The 27,704-nt window shown below is 42.7% G+C and overlaps 1 protein-coding gene across 1 annotated transcript in view; it reads left to right on the top strand.

Annotated features, from left to right (window-relative positions):
- The window catches only part of LOC147679565 (retinol dehydrogenase 12-like), a 108,719-nt gene extending 88,683 nt beyond the window's left edge, over window positions 1-20,036 (top strand). The window contains exon 4 of the mRNA XM_086943146.1: window positions 19,372-20,036. Coding sequence (XP_086799272.1) covers window positions 19,372-19,646 — 275 coding nt within the window. The 3' untranslated portion in view covers window positions 19,647-20,036. The remainder of the gene's footprint in view (window positions 1-19,371) is intronic.
- The last annotated feature ends 7,668 nt before the right edge of the window (window positions 20,037-27,704 follow it).

Below are 27,704 nucleotides of genomic sequence, written 5' to 3'. Positions count from 1 at the left end.
GGAACCTGTTATAGATGTGGGAAATATGGGCATATGGCAAATGCGAGAGAGTGTCCTGCTCTTAGGTTCAATTGCAATGTGTGTGGCAGAAAGGGACACATTGGTAGAAATTGTAGAACAAGAGTTGGGAGAGATATGAAGACTGAGACTAAGTTGGTCAGCTTTCAGGTTAATGATGATGTTGTAGAACATCCTTCTGATTATGTGTTGATTGGGGAAGCAAGTGTGTTGATGAAATTTGATTCATGCTCACATGTTACTTTTATTTCAAATGAGGTGTTTGAAAATGTGTTTGGGAAGGAAAAAACTTTGTGTAAACCGGATATAAGACCAACAGGTTATCAAGAACATCCCATAAAAATAATGGGTTACTTTTTTGACTGCATTGAATATAAAGGGAGGTATACAGAAGCAAAAGTTTATGTGGTAAACAGGGGTGACAACTTGTTGAGTTGGTCTCATCAGGCAAGGTTGGGTGTGAGTCTCAATCCGAATGCTCATCCAGTTATTCAGGTACAGGCTGTAGACAATGTTGAGAACAAGTTCATTAAGAACTATAAAGAGTTGTTCAGTGAGAAACTAGGATGTATAAAAGGTTACAATCACAACATCAAACTGAAGTTGGGTGCGGTGCCTGTTGCTGCTAAAGTAAGACGCATTCCAATTTGTGTAAAGGATGCTGTGGGTAAAGAGATTGAGAAGTTGCTGTCGACTGGGGTTATACAACCAGTAGAAGCAACTGAGTGGCTCGCACCAATTGTGGTCGCGAGGAAGCCTAATAATGAGATTCGGCTGTGTGTTGACCTTCGTGCTTTAAATAAAGAGGTAATAGTTGACAAGTACCCTTTGCCAAACATAGAGGAGTTGGTTTCTACGTTAGATGGGGCTTGCTATTTCACCACCTTAGATATGGCTTCGGCTTATCACCAAGTTCCGCTAAAAGAAGAGTGTCAAGAGCTTACTAGTTTTATTACACCAATGGGTGCATTCAAGTTCTTAAGAATGCCTTTTGGGCTGGTTTCGGCAGCCTCGGTATTCCAGAGAATTATGGAAGATCTGTTCAAAGGAATACCGGGGGTAAGATGTTATCAGGATGATGTTCTCATTTCTGGTAAGATCGAACAGGAACATGATGAGAGGGTTTGCCTGGTGTTGAAGAAAATGTTGGAAGTTGGTTTGACTCTGCGTCAGAGCAAGTGCAAGTTTGGTGTCAATGAACTAGATTATTTGGGCCACCATATCTCTAGGAAGGGCATTTGTCCAAAAAAGGATCTTGTTGAAACAATTGAGAAATTGAAGGAACCATGTTCAAAAGAAGAGGTTTCTTCATTTTTGGGCATGGCAGAATTTTACAATAAGTTTGTCAGAAACTTTGCAGATAAGACTATTAATCTGAGGAAGATCATGTGTAAAAATGCTGTGTTTAATTGGACTGAGGAGTGTAGCAGAGAGTTTGATCAGGTGAAGATGGATCTGAGGAATGCACCAAATTTGCAGGCGTTTGTTCCAGGCGATCCAACGTTTATTGTAACAGATGCTAGCAGTAAGGGTCTTGGTGCCTTGTTGTTACAGCTGAGGAAAGGCAAGGAGGTCCTTATAGCTTGTGCTTCGAGATGTTTGAAGGGGGCAGAGTTGAATTACTCTGTCATAGAGAAAGAGGCGCTTGGTATATATTGGGCTGTGAATAAGTTCAGGAAGTTTGTTTGGGGTTCCTCCTTTACCGTCAGGTCTGATCACAAACCGCTAAAGGAAGTGTTTGAAAAGAAGGGATTAGACTCCATCTCGGGAAGAATAAGGAGATGGGTAATTTCTTTGCAGGAGTTTATGTTCAAGTTTGAATATATCCCAGGAAAAACTAATGTCTCGGCAGATTGTCTGTCTAGGTTGGTGGATGTTGTAGAAAATGTTGAGGAGGTTTTGGCTGACGATTTTGAGGCTGAATTAAAGGTGTGTGATGTTACCTTGGGGGCGGTGAAAGAAGATGCTTGGAGAGAGGAGCTGAGTAAGGATGAGGAATTGTTGGAGGTCATTAAATTGTTGGAAGATGGTAGGTCTTGTTCTTTAAAGAAGCCGTGGTCTTTGATTGCTGATGAGTTGGCAGTGGTAGATGGTTTACTCATGAGAGGTACTAGGTTAGTTCCTCCTATTAACCTCAGAAGTGTTCTGGTGGACATGTCTCATGAGGGTCACTTGGGTATTTCCAAGACGAAAGAACGCATACGTATGGACTTCTGGTGGCCAGGTATCGATTTGTTGGTGGAACGCGCTGTTAGGGATTGCTCTTCTTGTCAGGCAAGTGATAAAGTTTTGAGGACGAGGTCTTCTCCTATGGTTTGCAGGAGATTGCCCAGGTCCCCCTGGGATGAAGTTGCAGTTGATATTGTGGGGCCCTTACATGGCGAGCATCAAACTCCATTTATGTTGGTTTTATTGGATTTGTATTCTAGATGGGTTGAGGTCAGTTTGGTAAGGGAGATTACAAGTGAGTCTGTTATCTCCTTTTTGGAGTCTATCTTTAAACGTGAGAGTTTTCCGAACTCAATTCTTTCTGACAATGGGCCTCAATTTTGTTCTGGGAAAGTCGAGGAGTATCTCAGTGAGTGTGGCATAGTTCACAAGAAGATTTCTTTGTATCACCCAGAAGCAAATGGTGCTTTGGAGAGACTCAACAAAACTTTGAAGGAAAGCATTCAGTTGGCGAGGGTTAACAATTTGGACTAGAGAAAAGAGTTACAGAACAGAATTTCAGCTTATCGATTCTCTCCTCACTCTACCACAGGAAAGACCCCGTTTGAACTTTTCAAGGGTAGAGCACCAAATACTTGTTTGTGTCCTGCCTGGATGGCTGCAGGCAAGGGTGTTAAAAATAATGGGGTGGGTGCATGGAGAGAAAGGGAATTGGAACTTCAGAGAAAAAGGAAAATTTATGTGGATAGGAGAAATTCTGCTAAGGTTTCCAAGTTCAAGGTGGGTGAGGTAGTAAAAATCAGGGCTCCTGTGGGCTGTCAAAACTGGTCGAAGTTTTCTGTTCCTAGAACCATTGTGAAAATTTTCAAAAATGCTGTAAAGACGGAGGATGGTCGTATCTGGAACAATAGTCGTGTTTCTCATTTTGGTGGAAAGGGGAAATGTGATGATGCTGTTGCTGTTCCTGATCTGCGTTCTAATTATTCTCGCAAGAGTGTGAGAGTATGTAGGCCACCTGTTCACTTGCGTGATTATGTCTAGATAGTTTCTTCTTTGCTTTACCTTTTCTTTCCGTTGCCTTCTTCATTGCTGGACATGTAAACCTGTTTAGTGTTTAAGAGGGAGAAGTGTGATGACCTGTCATCACAGGTAGTATTGTTCCCTGCCACTGCATCAGCCTCTGACTAATTACTCCAACCTCGATTAGAAGATAACGCATATGCCAATGGGGCACCTTTGCTCAGTGTAGTGCATAAAGGTACAATACAATCCTATGAATACGGAAAATAATAGTGCTATCTTAACAGTTTGGATCCAGTACGTGAACCGAAATTTGAATGAAAAATTTGTATTGGCTAAGAAAAAAACAATCTGAGTGCCATTGCTTCATTTGAAAAGCAAAATAAATTGTTAACCCTATGAGATCTAAAAGAATTGAGAGAAACTGAACATTTAGCTTTTTCTGCTATCAGGTTCAAGAATCAGCTGTGTTTACTCTGAGCTCACCCTTAAAAGTCTGGTGTGTGGGCAGAGTGACCACACCAAATCTATGAGCGAGAGGGTGATCAATGTAAAAAACCTTCCTTGAGAGTTTGCGAATGACTGAAAAAAATAGATGCTGCCTGGCTTCAGTTCCTAAGGTTAGAGCACTGTTTCGCCAGTGAGTTCCTCAGAGTTTGTCTTTTAGCCCTCCTATGCTGGGGCAAACTCAAATGACCACTGTTGATATTGTCATACTTGGAAAGTGTACCTGTTCTGTTAAAATGTTGATGGTTGAGTCATGTTGAAAAGCACAACATTATTTTATTTTTCTGAGATGACATGCACCATCCTTCACATTTGAAATCTGAGAAGCCAATAGGAGTTTGCACTCCATTAGCACTATTCAATTTTTTTGCCTATGTAAATGACAGTGGCATGGCCTAAGGCGAGCAGGACTAATATGACCAGCCTAAAAAAAGAATAGGGGCTTCTAACACCGTATTCTCTATTTTTACACTTTTCGTGCTTGGTATTTTAGATTAACCCAGACCTGGGAAAAAGGCATTGCCATTATGTGGGACCTGTACGTGAAGAAGGAACGATCTGTTCCATGCTAGTGCTAAATTAATAGGATTAGTAGATTTGGTTTGTTTGGTCAGTTGTATAGAAGGCTGCTAAAAGATTAGGTTACCACAGGGCCCCAACACTGTTGTTGATTTATATGCGACCATTTTACAGCATGGTTGTGATGACTGCTGCCATTCTTTTAGATCATCTTAAGATGGTCCAAAATATTGAGTTTGATGTTAGTCAACGACACTTCTTTTGAGGAGACTGGCCAAATGCAGCAAGTTGGATATTGGTTGATGAGTGAACAAATGAAATGGCTCTTTCTAGGGTTGCAACCATTCCCTTTAAGTTATTGGACTAGGTGACAGTTGTTCATGAGACGATAAAGCATCGCTCCTGTGGTTCAGGTATTTGCATGAGTTGGACACGATCTCTGAAGGCCTGTGTGTTAGATCTGGGGGGTCTCTAATTGGCAGAGGTAAGTACCTTAGACCAAGTAGGGACCCTTGCTTCTAGTCAGGGTGAAGGAATACACACAGTAGATAACCTCCGCTCTCCCTCTAGGTAGCTTGGCGCGAGCAGGCAGGTTTATCCCCAAGGCAATGTGTTTAATAATTGCACTCAACACAACAATAATCCCCAATCCACCACAAACTGAGACCACACAGGTAAGTATATTTTATAAAAATATATAACTTTATCTAGTTTCAGCAATGTAAATAAGGCAGTTGCACGATAATCACTTTGTCAATAATAGGTTGCTCTTAATCTTATGGTTGCAGTTATCATCAGGAAGCTTCTTTATCAAAAATGTCTCAAGTCTCTTTAATCAGTTATTAAAAATAATGCCACTGATTTTTAGTCGATTTAGCTCTAAAAACGAGCAAGGAAAACAATGCCAGCGTCTGAATTTGCCAAGACAATCAGCCCCTCACGCCAGGAATCCTAAGCGCTGCAAGCACGTCTCACCCGAAGGCTGGGGGGACTCCTTTTCCCTCCCACGGCACTTCTTCCTGCCTCAGGCGGACCTCGCTTGGCAGCGCTCACTCGCGCTCGGGCCCGGCCGGTCTCAGCAGGCTCTCCGCCCGCTCCCAGTCCTTCAGGGGCGGCGGGGAGCAGAGACGGCAGGCCGGGGGCTCGAGCACTCTTCTGAATCCCTCGGCGAGGTCGGGTCAGTCTTCCGCGGTCCCGGTGGTGATTACTCAGCCAGGCGAGGATCTTGACGACGGGAACCAATCCTGTCGCGGCACTTCTGCCAAGCCTCCCGTGACGTCACCGCTGCTCAGGGGGAATCGGACAATCCGGTCGCGGCGCTTCTGCCGAGCCTCCCGTCACGTCACCGCCGCTCTGGGGAAATCTGCCAATCCGGTCGAGGCGTTTCTCGCCCGGCCTCCGGTAGTAGCCAACCACAGCGCGGCTCCTTCGTGGCTGCGAGCAGACCCTCGAGGTCGATTTCAGGGCCCGGGCCCGCGGCGATGTTGAGGCGGGTCAAGCTGAATTAACCCGCGACACGCTGGAGAAGCTTCAGAACCCTCCGGCCCCCACAAGCACGTGTCGATGAACACGCCGATCTCGGGGCACAGCAGGCGGCAGTCAGCGCGGCACTCTCAAGCAGAACAGAGAGCAGCCAGCGCGCTACCTGGGGCAATCAGCAGGGCTTAGTCCAGCAGTCCCCGACGTTCACTGCACACAGCAGTTTCACAATCTCCTTGCCACACAGCAGCTTCAGGGGGCACAGCAGAGTCTTGTAGTCCTTGGGCAACCTTTATGTTCCTGGGTTGCAGACGGAGCCAGCTCTTCTCAGGCCCTTGGAGATTCAGGTTGCAGACACAGCACACAGCAAAGTCTTAGCAGTTTCAAGCAGGCAGGGTCACAGCTCACAGCAAAGTCCCTTTCTTCTCCTCTCCTTCAGTTGGATAGCAGGATAGGTCAGCCCTTAAAGCACACAGCAAGGCAATCTTCCATCAGCTCCTTCAGCAGTCCTTCTTCTGGCAGAGGTTCCTCTTGATTGTAGAATCTGAAAATCTGGTGTCAGGGGTCCTTCTCTTATACCCCAAAAACTCTTTGAAGTCCTTTGAAGTCTTTTGAAGTCTTTGTGCAAAGGGGGCCCTGAGCCCGGTCCAAACCAGTTCTGGGTATTGCTGGGGCTCTGGGGGTTTCCTGGCTTCCTTCTTCCTCTCAGTATCAGGGACAGAGGTGACAGTCGCCCAGCAGGAGGTGGAGCCAGCTTTGTGGATATGGAAGTAATAACCCTTCACTATCAGATGCTATCTCCTCCCACTTCCCTGGCAGCAGATGCTGCCTTTCATCCACGGGCTGGCTCAGATAACCCCCTGGGGGCTCTGCAGACCCTGTCATCCTCAACCCAGACAGTCAATCCACAAACAGTCCCAGGCACACAGAAAGGTTAGACGAGAGAACAGCCACTTTCTAAAAAGTACTATTCTCAAACACAGAATTTAAAAACCACCTTTCCTAAAAGATGTGTTATTAAATTCTGAGTTCAGGGATATCATACACTTATGTCCCATCTTGTTCCTATGGGAAGATAGGCTGGGATCCAATGGGACCAGCCTCCCCCATGTTACTCTATGGAGCAAGACAGCCTTACAGCAGTGAGCACACAAAATGGCTGCTGCTCACCACCAGAGCATGTTACCTGCACTAGTACATGCTCTACCTTACCCATGCACTGCACCCTGCCCAGGGGGGTACCTTGAGCCTTCCATAGGGGTGACTGATGTGCACAGACAGGGAAGGGTTAGGCCCAGCCAGTGGGGACACTGGCCAGGCGGACATGGCAGTCCACTGACTGCACACAGGCCCTGCGCTGGCAGGCCTGAGACACCATTTTAGGGTTACTCATGTGGGTGGCGCAATCTGCGCTGCAGGCCCACTAGTAGCATCTGTCATCACCAGCCCTGGCACACACAGTGCACTTTACTAGGGACTTCATGGTGATACAAATGTGCCAATCAGGTATACCCAATCAATATGACAATTTACAGAGGGAGCCCTCACACTCTGACACTGATCAGCAGTGGCAGATTGTCCAAAGCATCTAAATCAGCAATAACGAAATCCAGCACAGCATCAAAAATGCATGAGTCAGAGGCAAAAAGATGGGGGGAAAACCACGCCAAGGATGTCAGGTCTAACACGGTGCTAACTAAATATTGTTTGGGAATCTGAGTGACTTGTCCTTGTGAACTAATAGAGAGATTACTATAAATTAAAACAGTAGAGATTGTTTCTGCACCGGGTCATCACTGAAAGTTTTGTGGTGTTTCGTAGGGTGGCCAACAATATTTTGTCTATTTTATTTGTGTGCTGGTATGTTGTTGTGTATGTTTAAAGGTTGGCAAGCCAATGAAGGCTCAAGCCAGGTTGGATTCGGAAGTCTGACTGTTGGAAACTCGAGCCCATAATAAGCCAAACTTTCGTGTGACTTCTGCCATTACTTTTTCCTTAGTGGAAGACGTATGCCCAGAAATTGCTCCAAGCTTGCTATGCCATCGGATTCCAGCTAGCCTGGCTGATGAGGGGTGGCACTCCAAAAACGGTCCCAGGATGCTTGTTTTTGGTCCATTGAGGACCTGGCTTGGCATTTGGGGTGGACTGATACCAAGGGGAGCAGTTGCAAACAAAACAGGTGATGGACCGAATGTGGATCAATGTCACACATTCAACCCAGTCCAAAGATCTGGGCCCAAATCAATCGTTTTTTTGCACTCCACACCACCCTGGGTTAGACAATGGCGATATGCAAATCAGCTCTGCCCCTGTGCCCCATGGGAACAGTCCAGTCCGAACTACAAAAGCCATGTCCTTCCCAGAACGGAATCAAGCATCCGAGGACCGGACCGGTTTCGAGGTAACACCTCTCATCAGCCCGGCTAGCTTGACTCCAGTGGTGTGGAGTGCCTGGGGAGCAGTGTCATGGCCGATTTGCATATGGCTGGGTCCAAACTGGAATGGCATGGTGAGTTAACAAATGATGGACTTAACCCAGATCTGTGATTGGGGGTGAATGTTTGACTTGTTCAGTGTTCCGTCCATCATCTGTTCTTTTTGTATTTGTTGCCATTAGTCGGAAGGGTATGCCCAGACGTGGGTGCCGTACTAGCTATGCCACCGGATTCAAGCTAGCCAAGCTAATAAAGGATAATACTCCAAAATCGGTCCCAGAATGCTTGTTTCTGGTCCTGGGAGGATCTGGCTTGGCATGGACTGCTCCCATGAGGAGCAGGGTTAAGACTGATTTGTACATGGCTGGGTCCAAACTGGAATGGCATGGCGAGCAGGAAAACAATAGATTTAACCCAGGTCTGTGACTGGGGGTGAATGGATTTGTTCAGCATTCCATCCATCATCTATTCTTTTTGTACCCTTGTGGATAAGGCAACAATAGACTTGCATTTCCTATCCATTGTTTATTTAATTTTCTTGCATTCTAAAGTTTTAGGTGACAATTTCTTTTTTTTACTCTGTGTGGGTTGTTTTTGCTTTGTTTCTCAGGCTAGTAGTAAACCACTTTGCTAGTAGGATATATAGTACTGAGAGGACAAGTGATAGATTTAGAGGCAATTTTAATTCTGAAATTAGATTTCCAAGAGCGCTTAGTAGTGTAGTATATTATTGGGCAACCGAAATCTTGATTACATTAAATTAGTCTAAAGTCTAATGGCTGTGAGACAAAATGTGCATTACTCTGAGTAATCCACTACAGAAAGATAATTTACTACTTTTCCTACTACACCTTCTGGGACACCAACCCCAACGGAAAGCCCCAAATTCGAACAGTGATCAAGTTCCCGTGTACTTACTAAAATTATTCATTAACTATCACCTTTCATTGCCTCAAAGCACCACTCATTCCTAGTGAAGCCCTTTTCAACTTCCATCTAGACTACAGCAGCTTCCTTGACAGTGGTTTACCATACTAGTAAATCAGATTCTAGTAAGCCCAAAATGATGTAGTACTCTTCATCTCCGGGCTAGGCAAGACCCAAAATATCACACAGCATTTCAAATCCTTCCCCTGCTGAAGGTGAAAAGCAGTCACCTTAAAAATACTTGTTTTCACCTTTAAATGTTTTAAAGGCTCAGGACCAACATACCTACAAAACAAACCAGCATTGACAAAACCAATATGTCTCGCCTATGCAAGAGCTATTGGCTCTGCCAATGTGTTTTAGTCATGTTGTACACTAGCGTGGCTGCTGTTGAGCATGACTAAAGGTTAGTGGCACAGAGAAGAGTGGTGTGGAGTGTTGTAGAGTCGAATGGTGAAGAATGGAGTAGAGTGTTGTAGTGTGGCATGGCAGAGTGTGTTGTGTTTTGGACTGGCACAGTGTGGAGTCACGTAGAATGGCATACACTGGAGTGAAGTAAAGTAGAGTGGACTGGTGTAGAGTGTATTGGCATAGAGTGTTGCAGAGTATAATGGCACAGTGCAGTAGCATTGAATTCAGCAGCATGCAATGCAGCATGGTTGACTGCATGGTATAGATTAGTAGTGCAGAATAGAGTGGCACAGAGTGCAGTGGAATAGAGTAGAGTGACGTAGAGTGGGGGAAGAATGGAGTGGCGTAGAGTTGAGTTATCCAGAGGGCAGTGGCGCAGAGTAAAGTTGAGTGGCATAGAGTTCAGTGGCATAGAGTGGAGTAACCTAGAGTGGAGTAGTGTAGAGTGGTATACAGTTAAGCGGCAGAGAGTGCAGTGTTGCTTAGTAGAGTGTCAGAGTAAAGTGGTGTAGAGTAGAGGGCTAAAAGGGCAGTGGTGGTATAGAGTACAGTGATGCAGAGTAGAGTGCAGTTATGTAGAGTGCTGTGGCGTACAGTGCAGTGGTTAAGAGTAGGGTGGCATAGAGTGCAGTGACATAGAGTGGAGTAGCGCAGAGTGACTAGAGTGGCATAGAATGCAGTGGTGTACAGTAGATTGTTTCAGAGTAGGGTGAAGTGGCATAAAGTGGAGTGGTGCAGGATAAGGTGCAGTTGCGTAGAGTAACATAGAGTGTAATGGGGTAGGGTAAAGTAGTGTAGGGTGCAGTACTGCAGAGTAGATTAGAGTGGTGTACAGTGGATTGTCTTAGACTGCATATAGTTGAGTGCTACAGAGTAATACACAATGGCGTAGATTGTATTGGCATAGAGTGCAGTGGCATAAGTGCATTATTGCATAGTGGCATAGAGTACAATTCTTTGTTTGCAGAGCAGATTGGTGTGTCCTAGACTGGAGTGATGTTGAGTGTGGTGGTGTAGAGTGGCAAAGTGTCCAGTGGCATAGAGTAGAGTGGTACATGGTAGAGTAGATATGCCTAGAGTGGAATGGTGCACAGTGCAGTGGCTTGGTGTGGTGTAATGTGTAGTGGTGCAGAGTAGAGTGCAGTTGTGTGGTGTGGAGTGCGTAGAACGGACAGCACATTTTCAATTGAAATTACCATTACATTTGCACAGACATAGTTTTACTAATAAAACTATACAGTGCACATACGAAAATGTGGGGAAATTGCATCACCAAGTGTAATTTTTTTTTCATCATGTTAAAGTATTTGTTTCGAACACTCTTCAGAAATAACAAAATATGTGCTTCATTTGCGTTCCTAATTCTGATATATTCTGAAATACTTCACTTAAATGTTGTTGTATGCTAGAAAAAAACTCTTTCCTAGCCCCCGTTTCCATCAAGATAGTCATATAAATCCTCTCACTTTGAAGTCAGAGAACGGAAACGCCTGACATTGGATCTTGGTCTTTGAATTCACAGCCAATGTGAAGAGATCAGTACAAGATTTGCAGGTGTGTTTGCAGAAAGGGAGCACTCAGAAGCATTCTGTAAATAAGGTTTGGTCACGCAAAGATACAAACTCAAGCTGGGCAGCCTAAAACAAATAAAGCCAGCAAATTGAAAGCAAGAAAACGTGGGTTACAAACCACAAAGCCAATGGCAAGCTACAGACAGAATGCATTCCTAGGTCATCTTTCTGAATATTCCCAAGATGTCTTCAGAAAACATGACAGCTGTGCTGTCTGGTAGGCTGCAACCTAAAAGGCACGTCATCACTCAAATGATCTCAAGCTCCTCACAGTCCAAAAAGAAAATGGCAAAACCAGAGACAGATGTTGCTTAGTAGCAGGCCTGAGGCTGGGACACATCTTACCTCAGCACACAAGCAACTTTAATACCCTCCTTCCATTCTTGAAGCAAGCATTGGCAAAGCAAATAACTCTGCAATACGAGACCTATTTGCTTTGTCAATGTCTTTTAAAAAAAAGAAAAGCGCTTTGACACAGCCAGTGGTGTCCGTATCATGGCATTTTGTTTTTTTAGGGTGGGTGGGGAGCCAATGCATCAATGGAAGTGAGGGAGCAGATGGACAGGGGAGAAATAGAAGCACCTTTCAGGTCCCACCACCAGGATCCTTGCATACCAATACCCAAGTCTTCTGTGTAAAATGGTGACCACACTGACTGTTTAGACATATAGGTGTGTAACTAGAGGTGGGCCAGCCAACAAATTAACAGGGACAGAAAGCAAAGGATCTGGCTCAGTTCTTACCACTAGCCAAGCCCTGAAAGTGTTTGCTATGTAAATCATACAACACACCACACAAAATATGAAAATGTTCTTCAAAATTCAACAAAGTGTCTTTCTTTACCACGTGGAATCTCTGACATGAATAAAGCACATTATAGTACTGCATTTTGATGTCACAAATTATCCGGGTTTTCTGGTTTTACTTTGTGCAAATTAGCCAGAAATTAGGTATCTGTTGGACTTGTCAGCCTTAGGGTGGTCTTCCTCCAATCTTGTTGCCTCCATGTCGTTTTCTGGATCTTTTTGTTGGCCTTAGAACTCTGAGCACTTTACCACTGCTAATGAGTGCTAATGTGTGCTAATGTGCATATGCTTCTTCCCTAATCCTGTGTGAAATTGGTGTACACCTCATTGGCATATTTAGTTTACTTGCAAGTCCCTTGTAAGGTGGTATACCATATAGCTAGGACAGGACCTGTAAGTTAAATTCTACTAGGGGCTGTAGCACTGATTGTGCCACCCACAGAAGTAGCCTTTCAAATCCGTCTCAGGCCTGCCATTGCAGTGCATTATTGTGCAGCTTACTGTCACTTCAACTTGCCATTTAAAACTATGTGCCAGGCCGTAGATAGCCATAAGGGCAGGGCGCTATGTAAGTAAAAGGTAGGAGATGTACTTTTATGTTTTGTATGTCCTGACAGTGACAAACAGCCTATTTTGTTTTTCACTACTGTGATGTTTACTCCTCTCATAAGTTAACATTGGGAATTCCTTAATACACTTTTAAGCTATAATTCCTGAACAGAGAGGAGTACCTTTATCATTTTTCATATGTTTGGTATTGATTTTAGAAATTACACTTTTAGAAAGAGGGCATTTCTCTGCACTCACTTCTCTGTACTGTGTACCTGACAGCCTGTCTCCGATAAACGTCTAGAGTGGGTGACCGCTAGTCTTTGTGCACTCCCTCTAGAGAGAGCACAGGAATAAGTGTGTCTGAGAACCCATCTACATACATCTACATTCTGATTGCCTTGCCTGGGCAGGATGAAAGGGAGGGGGCTAACACTCTACTTAAATAGGTAGCACCCTGTCTCCATAGAAAGTACTGATATACCCATCATAGATACCCTGGCAAACAGGATTAGACTGAAAGGGGGAACTGTGAACTTCAGAGAGCTGCTTTGAAGTCACCCCCTACATAAAAGGGCACTTTTGGGTATAAGTAGTAGGTCTATGACCCCCTAAAATTTGACACTACTGGATCTTGAACTGAACCTCTTCCAGAAGGATTGCTGTGCTGCTTAAAGGACTCATCTTTGGACTGTAGACTTGGAAGTCCTCCTTTTAGCTTGTGTGGGCCTGCTGCTCTCTGACTCTGCTGTAGGAGAGCATTCAACCCAAAGTGAACTCCAAGGGCTTGTTGGCTTGCCTCCTGTTGCTTGAGACTCAGGAATATCAAAGCCTCTACACCTGCTCCTGTGCAGATTCATGCAACACTGATTTCGATGCATCTCCTGTCTGTGTGTAACAAAACTGGCACAACAACCTGGTTGCAGGAGTACAATCAGTATATTGCATCGGAACCAGTAATTTGCCTCATGGGATCGACGGATGAGACAACTTATCGTTACCGCTGCAGCTTGGTGAATTCAGCGCATCCCCTTGACTGCATGGCAAAATCGTTAACATCGCTCAACGCCTCTCGACTCCAGCACCCATCTTCGGAACTGACCCATCGCCTTCACTGCATGAAAAAGATTGATGCATCTTGTTGCTTGCAACCAGGAAAGGCACTTTGATCATCGAGGCCTGTAATTAGCCTGTAGCTGGGCTGTGCTTCCACTAGGTTGTCCCAAACTTTGACTTTGCCCCAGTCCAATGCGGCCAAAAGTAACCTTTTAGCACTAATTGTTTCAAAGTGCTTTACTGCATTTATTCTTTTAACATTCAATATCTCGAATTATATACATTGGATTTTTGTCATTTTAGTCTTGTTATGTTTATAATCCAATAATTGATTTTTTTTAACCTGTGTGGAATCTTTTATGGAGTATTCATTTTGTTACTGTGTTTGTGTTACACACATACTTTACACATTACCTCTTTAGATAAGCCTGATGGCTTTGTGCCAAGCTACCAGAGGGTGAGCACAGGTTATCTTTTAGTGTGTATCTATCTTACCCTGAAAATGATCATGGTTTCTGCTTGGACAGGGTTCACACCTTTTCTAACCAGAAACCCAATTTCTAACATTGGTGATCAGTGGTGATGATGGAGCGGTAAATTCTTCTGGTAATTTCTCAATGCAAAACCTTCCTGCTACCTCTAATTTACCGCTCAAAAGGTGTTGGGCCCTTCACACCATGTATTACCTTCAGGAGACTTTAAATAAAGATGAACAGTCAAAAATGCAATTATTATTTTAAGCCAATAAAGAGAGTTGTTGAGTATTTAAAGGGTTTTATTTTCTAGTCAAAAGTTAATTTTTCTCTGACCCTTTATTAATTAGTAAAATATCAATCATGTTACAGAATTTGGAAAACAGGAAAAATAGCATTAATACAGAACATATTACTGTCTGCATATAAGCATTCCATATAGGAATGTGGCGCAAAATTGTCATTCAAAATTCTTAAAGAGTTTCTAAGAAAAATATAGTCTTGCAAGGCTAATCACAAATCAAATAGTTTGCAAAAATCTCCCATAAAGAGAAATAAATGCATAAGACAAATAAATCTTTTCAGACCTAATTAATTAGTCAAAGCATAAACTTAAAGTTTAGCATCTAAATCTAAAAAACCTTCTATCTGTTTGGTGTTCTTCTGCATCTGTCTGTGTCTAAAGAGCAAGCAGGGAGGGAGACAGCCCGCCCTTCACCAGACCTCAAAGGAATGTGGCCAAGATATGACGTGGAAGCAAGAAACCTCCCCCTGACTCTCCTCGGACGCCCATGCACCTGTGACGATCTCGTACCTAACCCATAGGATGTCTGGCCTAATCTGTTCCTTCTCTCAAGAGCTCACACACCCCCCTAATGAGCCTAGAAGCCAGCTGAGCTGAGAAAGCCAGCCCCTCCTCCGGAGAGGTCAGAATTTATACACAAAATTTTGGCAGACTACACAAAATGTTTCAACTTTCAGGAAAACCTGTACGTGAATGGTCAGTCATGATGGCATGAGTTTGCACAACCCTGACTCATTCTAAAAAAACCTGACTTTACCAGTTTTAACAAAAGAAGCATACATGAATAATACATTTATAAACATTTGCAACATTTACTAGGGAAAATGTTTCTATAGTTCCTTCCTTCCTTCCACAGTGCAGTCAGATGGATACTTTTAACTAACTGGTACATTGGCACAGTCACAAGAATGTACAGTTCAAGCTGTCCTTGACTTCTTCGTGGTTTGAGTCAAGCTGCCACAATCTGCGCATGCTCTCTTCTCCTTCAAAGCAAGCCATAGCCTTGCTGGTTTCACAGGCAGCCATTTAATGGTAGGCCCCAAAATAAAACAAACACAAAGATAATATTAATTTCATGTATAAATGTTTACCTAGCCAAGCTACTAGTGTAAAGCAGCTTTTCTATTATTTATGAAAATAAATGTGCAATGTGCAACAAAGAAAAAGAGGTGTTATTAACTGAAAATATTTATCAAAATATGCAACAAGTCAAAGTCTATTAAGACAGGAATAGTAAATTTAGACTGCAAGGGATGAGCTGGGAAGAGAGAAACACATTCTATTAATCTTCAAAGCTAAAAAGGTCACTTTTCTCTACATTGCAAAAACACATGTTAATTCAGCAAAAGCATTTTAGACTGAATAGGCCTCACTTTCATATTTTTCATGTGCCATGTTTTTAACTTGTACCAAAAGGTGCTTGGCAATTGAAATGCAGTCTGTCTGAAGCACAACAAATAGGACAATGCCTGACTGCAGATGAAATCTGCTCCATCAGTGAGGATAGGACTTGTGTTTGTGCATTACCATATAGTAACTCATTATTCACTACAACTCTATACTGAGACCATTTCAATTTTTTCCATTCTCCCTGATTGGCCTTTTGATTTTTCTTGTTAGATTATGTCTCAATCTGGAGAAGCTGCACTTGCAACTGCACCTGAAATTTTGGAGTTTGATCTGGCCAGGTCAGAATTTCAGGTCTCCATAGGAAATGATTATCAGGTCTCCATGAGAGGCTTCACCCGAAAGGTGGAGCTGCACAAAGCCTTGAGGGCCTAGGCAGAGTGCCAGGTTTCAGGGGATGACAATCTAGATGAGGAGCAGGAAATTCCTGAGGAGGAGGATGAGTTGATTCTGGAGCCTGCTGTAGTTCTAGACCTGCCTGTGGAGGGTGCCAACAACTTGCCAGGAGCAGTAGTGTATACCAGAGCAGAGAGCAGTGTTTTCTCTAAGAATCTGCCCCAAGAGGAGCTAGAAGACAGGAAGGAGGAGAGAAAGTTAAAACTAGAGCTTGCCAAACTAAAGCAGAGAAGGAGCAACCTCTAGAGGAGAGCAGAATGACTCTGGAGGAGAGGAAACTTACTCATGAGCTCAACCTCAGAGAGCTTGATTTCAGAGCGCTGCAAATAGGGTCCAGCAACATTATTGGTGGCTGCATACCTGCAGTGTCTTCACATGAGTCAAGGGTCCGAATGCCCAAGGATTTGGTGCCTAGCTATGGAGTGGGGTGTGACGTGGACAAGTATTTGGCTGCGTATGAGTGGAGGCTCTAAGAGTGCACAAGGCCCCAGAGGAGTTCCGGGGTGGTAGTCTATAGAGGTACATGCCCATGGTGGGGAATGTTGCTATTCTTACACTAGAGGTGGGGGACTAGATATGCTAGACTGTTATGAAGGTCATCTTGACTAGTAGGTTTGGGGTGACATCTGAGAGATACCGACAGAGGTTTAAGGCCAGTCACAAGTTATCCACACAGAGCTGGGTTGACTGCTTACACTATGCTATTAAGGCACTGAAGGGCTGGGTGAAGGGCTGCAAAGTAGATGATTATCCAGGGCTGTACAACTTAATTTTAAGGGAGCATGTGCTTGGCATTCATCATCAGTACTCTTTATTTCGGCAGCCTGCCATAAATGAATATGTTTGTGTCACAGAGCTGAGCCAACACCTAGTGGATATTGAGCATACTGATCTCAGAAACTTTGCTGAGGAGGCAGACACCAGAGTGTCCTAGAAAGCATATTGGAGGGGACTCTCAAAAGGGTGGTCAGGGTTCCCACCAGAAGGAGGGGGGAGATAAAAAGGAGTTCACTTCAGGCCCCCAAAACAACTCACAGGGGAGGGGGGTCTGGTTCTCATTCCCGACGTGGGCACCAGAAACCCAATTTCTAGCAGTATCTGTTTGTATTACCTTATTTAAAGGCTATGTTTTTACATGTTAGTTGATTTTTCTGCAATTTTTAAATATAGCGCAAACTCAACTCGAAGGCTGAGTGCTTTACATGAGCACCAGGTACATTACACAAGCTCACATGCATTGTTTATAGGCATGGGGAGATTAAGTGATATTCGCTATTCGCTAAATCACAGGATGTTGAGCAGATGCAGATACTCAGACCTAGTTCCCCAGTTCCACACTCAAGGCACACATAGTTAAAAGCAAACAGCCACCTTGTTGTAGCTGAAATAATGCAAATACTGGGAATCATCCAGATTGGAGGTGTTTCCCAGAAGTGAACTGAAGTTTGCTGCTGAATAAAATATATCCATGCTCCTGTTATTTTTCTTACTATTTGTTAGAAGAAGTGCCCTCGTGAGACCTCCAGGTTTCATCTGTTTTCATTAAAATGAGCCCTCATTCACGGTTGAAGTTGTAGAGGCCAGAACAGAAAGAGACAGCATAAGTGCTGTGGGGGCGAGACCTAACAACTAAAGCAATTTTGGAGCAGCTGCTAACTGGTGTACACAAAGGAGCCAGCAAGCAACCAGCACCAGTACCCTCCCCACCACCCCCATCCCCAACTCGGCTCCCTGTCTGATATGCTGCTTACAAAACATGTCCCAACAAAAAGAAATCAAACAAAAACCAGAAATCATGATAGCACCAAACAGCTCCTTGCAAGGGGGTTGTAGTAGCATACTGCTCTTCCACTAGAAACTGCTTCCAGATTCATACACACAACATGGACGAGGGCAGGTGGGGGAGGGATGTTTATGTAACTGCGAGGGTGCAAGTGAGGAGGACAAGAAATGGACTGGGGCAGAGTGGAGGGAGGAAAAAGAAGCAACATGGATAGGTGTGGGCTGGAGTTAAAAGGAGCAACACGGATGGGGATATGGGAGACGCCCTGAAATCAAGCACTCATATGGAGTGCTGGAACACATAAAAAAACAGCAGCTTCAAAAACAGGAGCTGTGGAAGGACACAAGTACTTGGTCTATGCTCCAGGGGAAGGCCAAACACAAGAAGAGGACATGACACAGGCATGCCTTCACAAACGGGAACGAAGGAAAGAGAGTGATGCTGAAGCAAACCAATGATAAGCTGTGGGCGGCTGTAAGCCCACTGTGCAAATAAAAGATTTTGAAGTGGCAACGCTGTATAAATCACTAGACTATTTGTCTATCAACAGAACCTTCTCAGATGCCTCTCTCACAAGCACCTCGAATCAATTCAGTTATCCATTTTAGCAAACGTTTTAAAAATAGATTGATCAATAGAGGGAGCAGTTTTTCACAGATTAATCTGGTGTCCGGGAGCTGTACTATTTGAGTTTATAGGTGCTTCTAGCATCGTGGAAGCCATATGATTCGGCCTGATTTCCTACCGTACAAAAAAAGCTTAACATTTCCAAATGGCAACTAAATTTACACATCACATAATTCTTGATTCTGGAGATTTCTCACACTAAAAAAAGAGAACACGTAATCAAGCTTTTCATTTATTTAGTCCGTTCTCTGGAATACTGCCCCAAAGATTCAAGCCACTCCTCTTCCTTATTACTTCAGAAGAGTACTGCTTTATTTTAATGCCTTGCCTACAGAAAGCGATATCTGTTTTATAGAGACGTGTTAGTAATACATAGTACATCAGACAAATAGAGTACGGAGACAATGGAATTTAGGTCAGCCCTCTTCAGCCATTTGCTTTTGGCATTCTTTAGCACTTAACATTGGTTGATTGGACTGGCCTTAAAACCATGACTTTTCCTGGGAAGGTTATAAGGCTTTGTCATTATTTACTAGATTGGTTTAAGTCACAGCTCACCTTGTATCATTTGTAATTCTGTTCACACTTGACTTTTTAATTGTTCTCAAATCTTGCATCAGATATGTCATAGTGCTCCTGTGCTTAGTTAGTTTTTCTGTCACCGTTTTTTTATTCCTATAAAAAGGTCCCTTTGGTGAAATGTTATTGCAACCCCTGATATGTAGAATGCATCACCATTCTGGCAGCCAATGTGAGCCCATACGGGCCCGTTCTTCATAAAATGTCGCGTTGAGTCTTAATGTGATGTACAATCCTAATCCAGTAAACTAATTAACAGTGGGTAAATCGGTTTTAAGAACCGGTGTTTAGACTTTGCAGCACAGTTTTGATAACTCTTGTCTTCTTTTGTTTAGGTTATGTTGTTGGAGACTGGACTTCGCAATTTTCTGTGCTTTTCCGCATCGTGATGTACGTATTTATGTCCATGTTCTTCATTTCATGTGAAGCGGGGGCTCAGACTGTGATACACTGTGCTGTGTCCGATGAGGTGCTCACGCATAATGGTGGGTATTTTTCAGACTGTCAGCCCAGAAAACTGCGTCCTTACGCCCAAGATGCTGGCATTGCTAAGAAGCTTTGGGAAGCAAGTGAGGGGTTGGTTGGTCTGACATCACACAGAGACAACTAAAACACAAATGGCATAGAGATGAGTGAAGCACCTAAGAAATTGTGACAAGTGGACTGTACAGACATTCAGTTACTTTGACGCGAGACAAAAGAAATGGCGAATTTACTCCTGGCGGCTTTCCTGTGAAGGATTCAAGAGCTTTAGCACCTTGATTGTAGGAGGACTGCAAGTCACTGATGCACACACAGGAGAAAAAAATTAGGAAACACAGAAAAGTGTCACGCATAAACTACAGGTGAGACACAGGCAGACACGTGGTGCCCCAGAGGGTAGACTGCAGGCAGCACCTGCCCCAATGGTCAGCATGAGTGGGTGTTTGAATTAAATATGAAAGAATGTATCAGCAGTACTGTTGTTTGTCCTATAATAAAATGTTACTGCCTCTAAAAATCTATGTCTGGCTAAATGTTTATTTACAATTTTTCACGAATTGAAGCTGGGAGCTCATTTGGCGCTGGAAACCGAGTATTCTATTAATATATCCATTGAAGGCCACTTCTGAGCAGGCCGCCCACTCCAAGCGGTGAGTCAGAGACGAATCGCAAATGAAAAAATGCTGAAAAGTACAGGCTTGTTCATTCGAGTATTTCTCATTAAATGGACAAAACATCTAGGTCTTTCGAGAGAGCTTTTCGTGAGTGGTTTTTTCTCATTTTTTTTAATTTTTACATTTACTGAAATACTGACTCTGTTATTCATACGAAGAAGAAAAACAGTGAATCTCTGAGCATCAGCTATTGGCAGTAATATCGGCGAGTAGACTGATTAAGGTTCAATAATATACTCAAATCATCATCTGGTTAGCTATGTTTCTTTGATTCCCACTGAGGAAGCATCGGTATCCATATACATGAGTGGAAATAATGCAGGGAAGACGCACCATGGAAATCAGGAGAGCCGACGAGGACTTAAACAGTTTAGACTCCAAATGTAAGAAGCAGGGACCGTTTTCCATATACGGTTTTCTTATACTTTAGATCTTTCTTTGTTTCCTATGCTACCTTTTCAGTAAATTCATATGTTTAATTTTCTGACACATATTTTGTTTCCATACCTAGTTTGCCCTGTTCTCCCTTGTTTATGCCTCCTCGTCAGTTTATATGATGCACACTGTGCAGTTAATTTAGACCCATATTTGAGTACATAGTCGAGTGAGTTGCATTGCTTCAGTGACTTAACAAAAGATCCATCCAGTTGAGTTTATACCTTTTTAGTTTGAATCTTTTTATTGCTAGTGTAGGTAACACCTCTTAGTGCGTCATCTTACATTCTCACTACCTTTGTTCATTATTCTCCTTTTGACCAAACTACATCCTACAAGGTATTTAATCGAACAAAAACTCCCTATACCCCTCATTTTCATCTGGGGCCCTGTTTTCCCCTACGTAGAACCTCTCTTCTTTCACATGATGAATAGCAATGGACAATGGCCTGCTTCCCTCGTCATACATTCAGTTCCATTTCCTGAGTGCAGGTGAACAACTTCTGCTTTCAGGTTATGAATGATCGGCTAAATAGCCAGAATATGTAAATTCTTCCAATGCACGTGTGATGAGCATCTTCCAGCACGTTTCAGTCATCTGTTTTATCAATAGGTGGGGGGGTAATTTTTGTTACCCCGGTGTAATCACACATAATTTCTGAAATGTTGTTCTTATCCATGTTAATCCCCAAATCCTGTCGCAGGAGCAAGGGAACCATGTGAGCGACCAGAACAGGTGCTGTTGGTTTTCATGGCACATGTATTTTTTTCTGTTTTTGTACACGTAATTACACGCTTAACAGAGACATGGTCAGGTGAGAGCTACTGGGTATGTGTGTAGAAAACGATCAGAAGGACCAAACATTATTAAAGCATAATCGAGAGCCAAAGTGTTGCCTAAAATGAATGCAGGAAACAAATATTGTGAAGAGTAGAATCAGGGGAAAGGATTGTCTACTGCTGTGAAACAAAGGCTAGTCTGGCTCGAGAAAATCAATGTATGAGTTCATGTGCTTCCACTGTGTCTGGAAGTTAGATATCTGGCTTGTGGTTTTTAAAGTCCAACAGTAGTCTGGTTCCTCCAACAAGGTGTTGAAAACGTTTATCAGAACCTGATATTAGTGCTAATATTGGTTCATCATAGACAATATTAGGAATAGAAATGCTCAATCAATTACTTTAAAGATTTGGGGTCGTATGTAAAATACCCTGGGTAGGCTGTTATGCAGTATTCGAACAAAATATTGTGTAAAAAAATATTGAGAGACACAATATCTTATAAAAAAAGAAGATTATGGACAGAATATAGAATGTGAAAATATCATGTTTTAGGTATTTAATAAAGTTTTTAAGTAAAGTTGTATATAATATTGTTTTTAAAGTATAATTGTATTTAATATCGTTTATAATTAGTTTGATACATTTGAATTATTTTAGTATGCTAAATTATTCTGATTGTAATAATATTTGTTTTTTTAGTATATTTTGCAATTTGTTTATGAAATATTTGTGCACTCACTGTTCCTTGACTTCCCCGGTCCACTGCTGCTCTCAGATTGTGTGGAGGGAAGATCTTTTCAGCCAATACTGGCAAGTCACTCACTTCCGGTCTGAAAACTGAAGTATGAAGGTTAGCAGGCTAGTCTGCCGCTCCCCAGTACTTAAACACCATGTCAACAGTGACACGCAGCGGGCGCGCAGAGGCAAGCCTGTCTGCCCCCATCCGTGCCTGGACCGGGTCGAGGGCCACCCCCTTCCCGGTTTCTCACAAGATTCCTGCTCCACCACATTATCTTATAACTGAGAGCAGCTCAAAGCAATGAACAGGCCACATCACAGCTGCATGACTATTGGTGTAGACCGATCAAGGCACTCTCCCTTTGTCTGCTCTACTTCCTTCACACCAAGGGATCACGCTCATCTTCGGACTCCCACAGTATATGAAAAAAACTCAGCACCTAAAATCATTCGATCGGCTTTAATCAATTTAAGATCATTGCCTAAACACAAATATGAAATTGCAAACATCATTAAAAATTGGAAGCTAGACATCCTTTTTTTAACGGAAACCTGGGGAGATCTTTCATGTGGTCCAGATTTTACCACAGCATCTCCTGAGGGCTTCTCGAACATCAGGTTCGATATAATCCCCAAAAAAGGAGGAGTCCTCGCCATTATTTACCGCAATAACTTCACACTGCAGACGGAACGTGTCCCTATTACGACATGTGAAGCAGTCAACTTCACCATTTCAACTCCTTACTCAAATTCAGTCAAAGGCATTCTTCTTTATCGCCCCCCTGGTCCTCAAACTGCTTTCCTGACCACCTTGGGTTGTCTCCTTGAACCCGTGGCAGGGGAAAACAATTTTACCATATTAGGAGACTTTAGGTTCCATTCCCGACACTATGGCTCTTTTGTCTGAAGTTAAGTGGTAGGTCTTAGGCAATTAGTTCTATCCCTACTCACTCCGCGGGCCACACATTAGATGGCCTTTTTTCCAACCACAACCTACTCACTCTAGGAGATACTCTCCCTCTAACATGGACGGATCATTCTGCGGTCCTTTTTGATATCAAAATAAAAACTAGCTCTATATTGCCCACTAAATCTCCGGCCCCTATTAATTTTAAAGCTTGGAAGAGTATTGATGTGGCCGAATTTAAATCTAAACTGCTTACCTCTCAGATACCTGTTCTCTCTGATCCTGAGATGGCAGCCACTAATTACAGCAACTGGATTCAGGATAAAGTTAAAGTAACGGTTCCTACAAAGAAAAGGTCTGCCAATAGGGTTTCTAGTTCTGCCACTTGGTTCAACCAGATTCTTAGGCTTGAAATACAAAGTTGTAGACGGCAAGAACGAAAATGGCGATTACACTATGACCCTGCTGAAAGATTATGCTACAAACAAAGGCTGACCAAATATAAACATTTGTTCATCCTTGAAAAAAGTACATTTTACAGCCGTCAAATTGAATCGGCACACGATTCAGTTAAACGCCTTTAACAGGTTGTCACACACCTATTGGGATGAGATAGATCCGTCTGTGTAGATGCTACTCAAGCTATGTGTGATTCTCTGGCAACTTATTTCCAAGGAAAAGTCTGTGATATCTATTCACATTTTAAGACCTAAAATACCATTGACCCCCTCTTACCACCTCCGCTAATAGATCTTTAAGACAGTCATGAAACTGTTACCTCTACTACTGACACCAAAGATGTTCAGATTTTCCAAAATTTTAGCCAGGTTTCCCCAGATTTGGTATCCCATCTTCTTACCACCATTAACTCTGGCTCCCCGGATGATCCTTGCACTCCATCTATATTCAAGCTATCTCCGGAGATTATTGGTTTCAAGCTTACTGAGATCTTTAATGCTATGTTCGAATCAGGTGTATTCGCTTCCATTTGGAAAAAAACTGTTATCAAACCTCTTATCAAAAAGAGCACTCTGGATCCTACTAATGTCACCAGCTACAGGTGCATAGCCTGCCTTCCGTTTCCAGTTAAAATTGTGGAAAAAATCATGAATCCTTAGATCTCAGATTTCATTGATCAAAATAACTGGATGACTCTCAACTCGGATTCAGGAGAGGACATGTCACAGACACCACCCTAATTAAAGCGTCAGACAAAATCAGGAAGATTTTAGATGGAGGGGGGCTCCAGTTCTTATACTGCTAGATCTCTCGAGGGCCTTTGACACGGTCGATCATGTTACTTTGATCGACCGTGTCGCGGCAGCAGGGTTACCACAAGGTGCTATATCCCTTCTTTCCTCTTTCCTCGCCAATCGTGAGCAGTCTGTGTTCTTTGGAAAATTCAACTTGTCACCATTTGTCTTGCCTTCTGGTGTTCCCCAGGGTTCCTCGCTAAGACCGACACTTTTTAATATCTATGTGTCTGACTTGGCGAGGATCATTAAATCGCATCACCTGGCTTTAACATCATACGCAGACGATACTCAACTGGTGTTGGCTGTCAATAACAATGGAGAGAAAATGGCCAAGAATTTCCAAATTGGAATGCTTGCAATAAATGCGTGGATGGCTGAAAATTGCCTTAAACTAAACTCTGAGAAAACGGAGGTGATGGTCTTTGGCAACCTCTCTCCGGCCTGGTCTCCCACTTGCTGGCCAGCAGATCTTGGACCTCCCCCCACTCCAGTTGCCAAGGTCAGAAACCAGGGGGTCATTTTTGACAGTAAACTGTCATTTATGCATCATGCAAACGCGATGGTTTCCTCTTCATTCTTCACTATAAGAATGATTAGGAAACTTCTCCCCTACCTCCCCATCAACGTGGTTAAAACTCTAGTCAGCACTCTGGTGATATCACGCATCGACTATTGCAACGGACTCTTTGTTAATGCCCAAGAAAGAGTATTGAACAAGTTACAGTTGGTGCAGAATTCGGCAGCCAGATTGATTACAGGAACACCTAAGTTTAAACAAATTTCTAAAATCATCAGTCAGCTCCATTGGCTACCGGTAAGAAACCAAATTAAATTTAAAGCTTTATGCATTGATTTCAAAGCAATTCATGCCTCTGGACCGGCATTCCTAAAACAATCTTTATGTCCTTACATGCCGGCACGATCTTTACGATCTCCACAGCAGGCCTCCTAAAGGTCCCGAAAACAAAAAAAGTCTCATGGGGTGATAGGTCTTTCATAATGACAACTATCAAACTTTGGAGTAGCCTACCATACCAAATTAAGATCAGCACATTCTTGTTAACATTTCGTAAGCAGATAAAGACCTGGCTTTTCAATCAATAATATTTGCTCTACAGTTAGTGTATCCATAAGCGCGGAGACACCTACGGGTATTTGTGCGCTCAATAAATCTCTTAAATAAATAAAAATATATATTTTGTTTTAATATAATGAAAAATTGTTACATAGTAGCAGGTTGTTGGGTTCTTAGGAGATTAGGGTGGGAAGATTTTTAATATGTAAATTATGTTTTATTATTTATTTAGTTCATAATTATATAAATAACTTATTTTTTCAATTAACTTCTCATTTGTTGTTAATTGGTTGGTCAGTTAACTTCATTTTTAATTGTTAATTCATAGGTTAATTATTAATTGTATTTTATTTGTTCTCATTTTTAATGTAACAATTTATCATTTTTATAGTTAATATATGTTTAGGGTAGTAGGGTGGGAAGTGTTTTAATCAAAAAGATTCTTATTAAAACATGTATTTTCTTTGTAATTTAAAATTTGTATTTTATTATATGAAGTTTCGTTTTATAGTTAATAAATACCATTACTATAAAGATATTTTTAAATGTTTAACATTTTTGCCTATAGGTCAATGTTTCATTAAAAGAATTCGGAGTGGGTATCGTAAATGTGACCCCTCTAAAGACTAACAAATTTCCTTGATGTTGCTCAGGTTGAAGTGGTACCGTAAATTTAACCAGTGATATGCCGGAGGAGCGCTGCCCCACTGCTTTTGAGCAGTGTAAAGTAAAGGAAAGATAAAATTATAATAACTTTGAGGTATTATTATTTTCTGTTCCTATAGCGGGTGGGCAGCTGGGAGGGGCTGCTCTGCTCTCTGAGTTTCGGTCCTCTCGGGCAGGCGAAACCAGTCATGTGCACTTTTCCTGTTCTCCATGCAGGCTGCATTACAGCCTGTGTGGAGAACAGGCCCGGACCCCCATTTCCTGGTTGAGCATCAAACCAGGACGCTCAAAACCAATCACAATGCTGCATTGCAGTGTTGTGATTGGTCAGGGGAGCCTAGCTGTACTTCTTAGCTTTCTGTCCCATGAGGAGAGCAGGAGCAAGGAGCAGAGATGTGGGACCCGGCAGTCAAGTAAGTATAAAATTATTTTTTCATTGTCAACCCTGCACCCACCCCCACCTGCCACCCGCGAGTCATGCCAGCTGCCACTGAATTTAACTCCTCCAAATTCCCTACTGTTGCTTATGATGGAGTGGTAATGGTAAATCTGACCCATCTAGAGTCCAATACTTTTTCTACTTTTGCTTTTGTTGGTGTGGGAGTAGTACATTTGACACATTTGAAGTCAAACACTTCCCCCACTGTTGCTCAGATTGTGGAAGGAATAGTAAATCTGACCCCTTCCAGGCGTGTGGCATTTAATAAAGTATCTACTTATCCATGGGGCAGGTTGCTTCATAAATATATTTGTCCTGTAACAAAATCTACTTGTCCCAGTTGTGCCATGTAATGCGGCAACAAATTATGGCAGCAATCTCATTATATAAAACCTCTGAAACAGCCTCTCTGATTATGCCAGGGCTCATACCATAGTATGGTTTGAATACCAGCAATTTCCTTATGTTGCCATGTTTCCGCAGATCTACATACTGGGGCTGAGGTAGTGTTAAGCAGTAGTTTCTGGATTGTAATGCCCTTGAGTCTGTGCAAACCTACCAACGTGCATGTTTTAAGGGTTTTCAAAAACTCTTCTCTAATCTTTTCCCATACTGAGAAAGGTTGGAAATGTACTCCTGATGATGGTAGACGTAAAAGTACTTCCAGGGTTGAAAAAAAAGTGGTTGGAAGGAAAGTAAACTTGCAAACACTCAGATTTTTGCACGAGCAAATCTACACTATATACTAAAATGCAGTTCACAGATATTTGCTTAGGAGTTGGGCTACATCTGTACATTTTTGTGAATTCACGAAAGGCGTATATCTGCACTGCATATACAATGGGTGCACTTTTGAGACTTTCTTTCATAATTGGGCCCCTCATTAGGTTTGGCGTTAACCATGACCTTTTGTGTTTATTAAAATTCAGTCTCTCTCTCTCTCTCTCTTTGTCTATCGGCTGGCTTCACTGTAACAGCATTCTGCTCTTTCACAAGGAGCATATCAGCACATGAAGTAGTTTTGTTAAGTGCCAGGCCCTACTGTTGCAATGTGCTTTTTGTGACTGAAAACAATGTTTGCGTTTGCCAACGTTTGCTATAATGGTGAGGGCCCAGCAGCTTCTACATCAATAAGGTTTTACAAAAACCATGCCAAAACAAGTCACACATTGATAAAACCAAAAAGCTGAACCAAACTGTACCTAAAATGTTACA

This window comes from Lissotriton vulgaris, chromosome 11 (genome assembly GCF_964263255.1).
Source record: "Lissotriton vulgaris chromosome 11, aLisVul1.2, whole genome shotgun sequence".
NCBI classification, from domain to species: domain Eukaryota; kingdom Metazoa; phylum Chordata; class Amphibia; order Caudata; family Salamandridae; genus Lissotriton; species Lissotriton vulgaris.
This window is presented reverse-complemented; position numbering and strand designations above follow the sequence as displayed.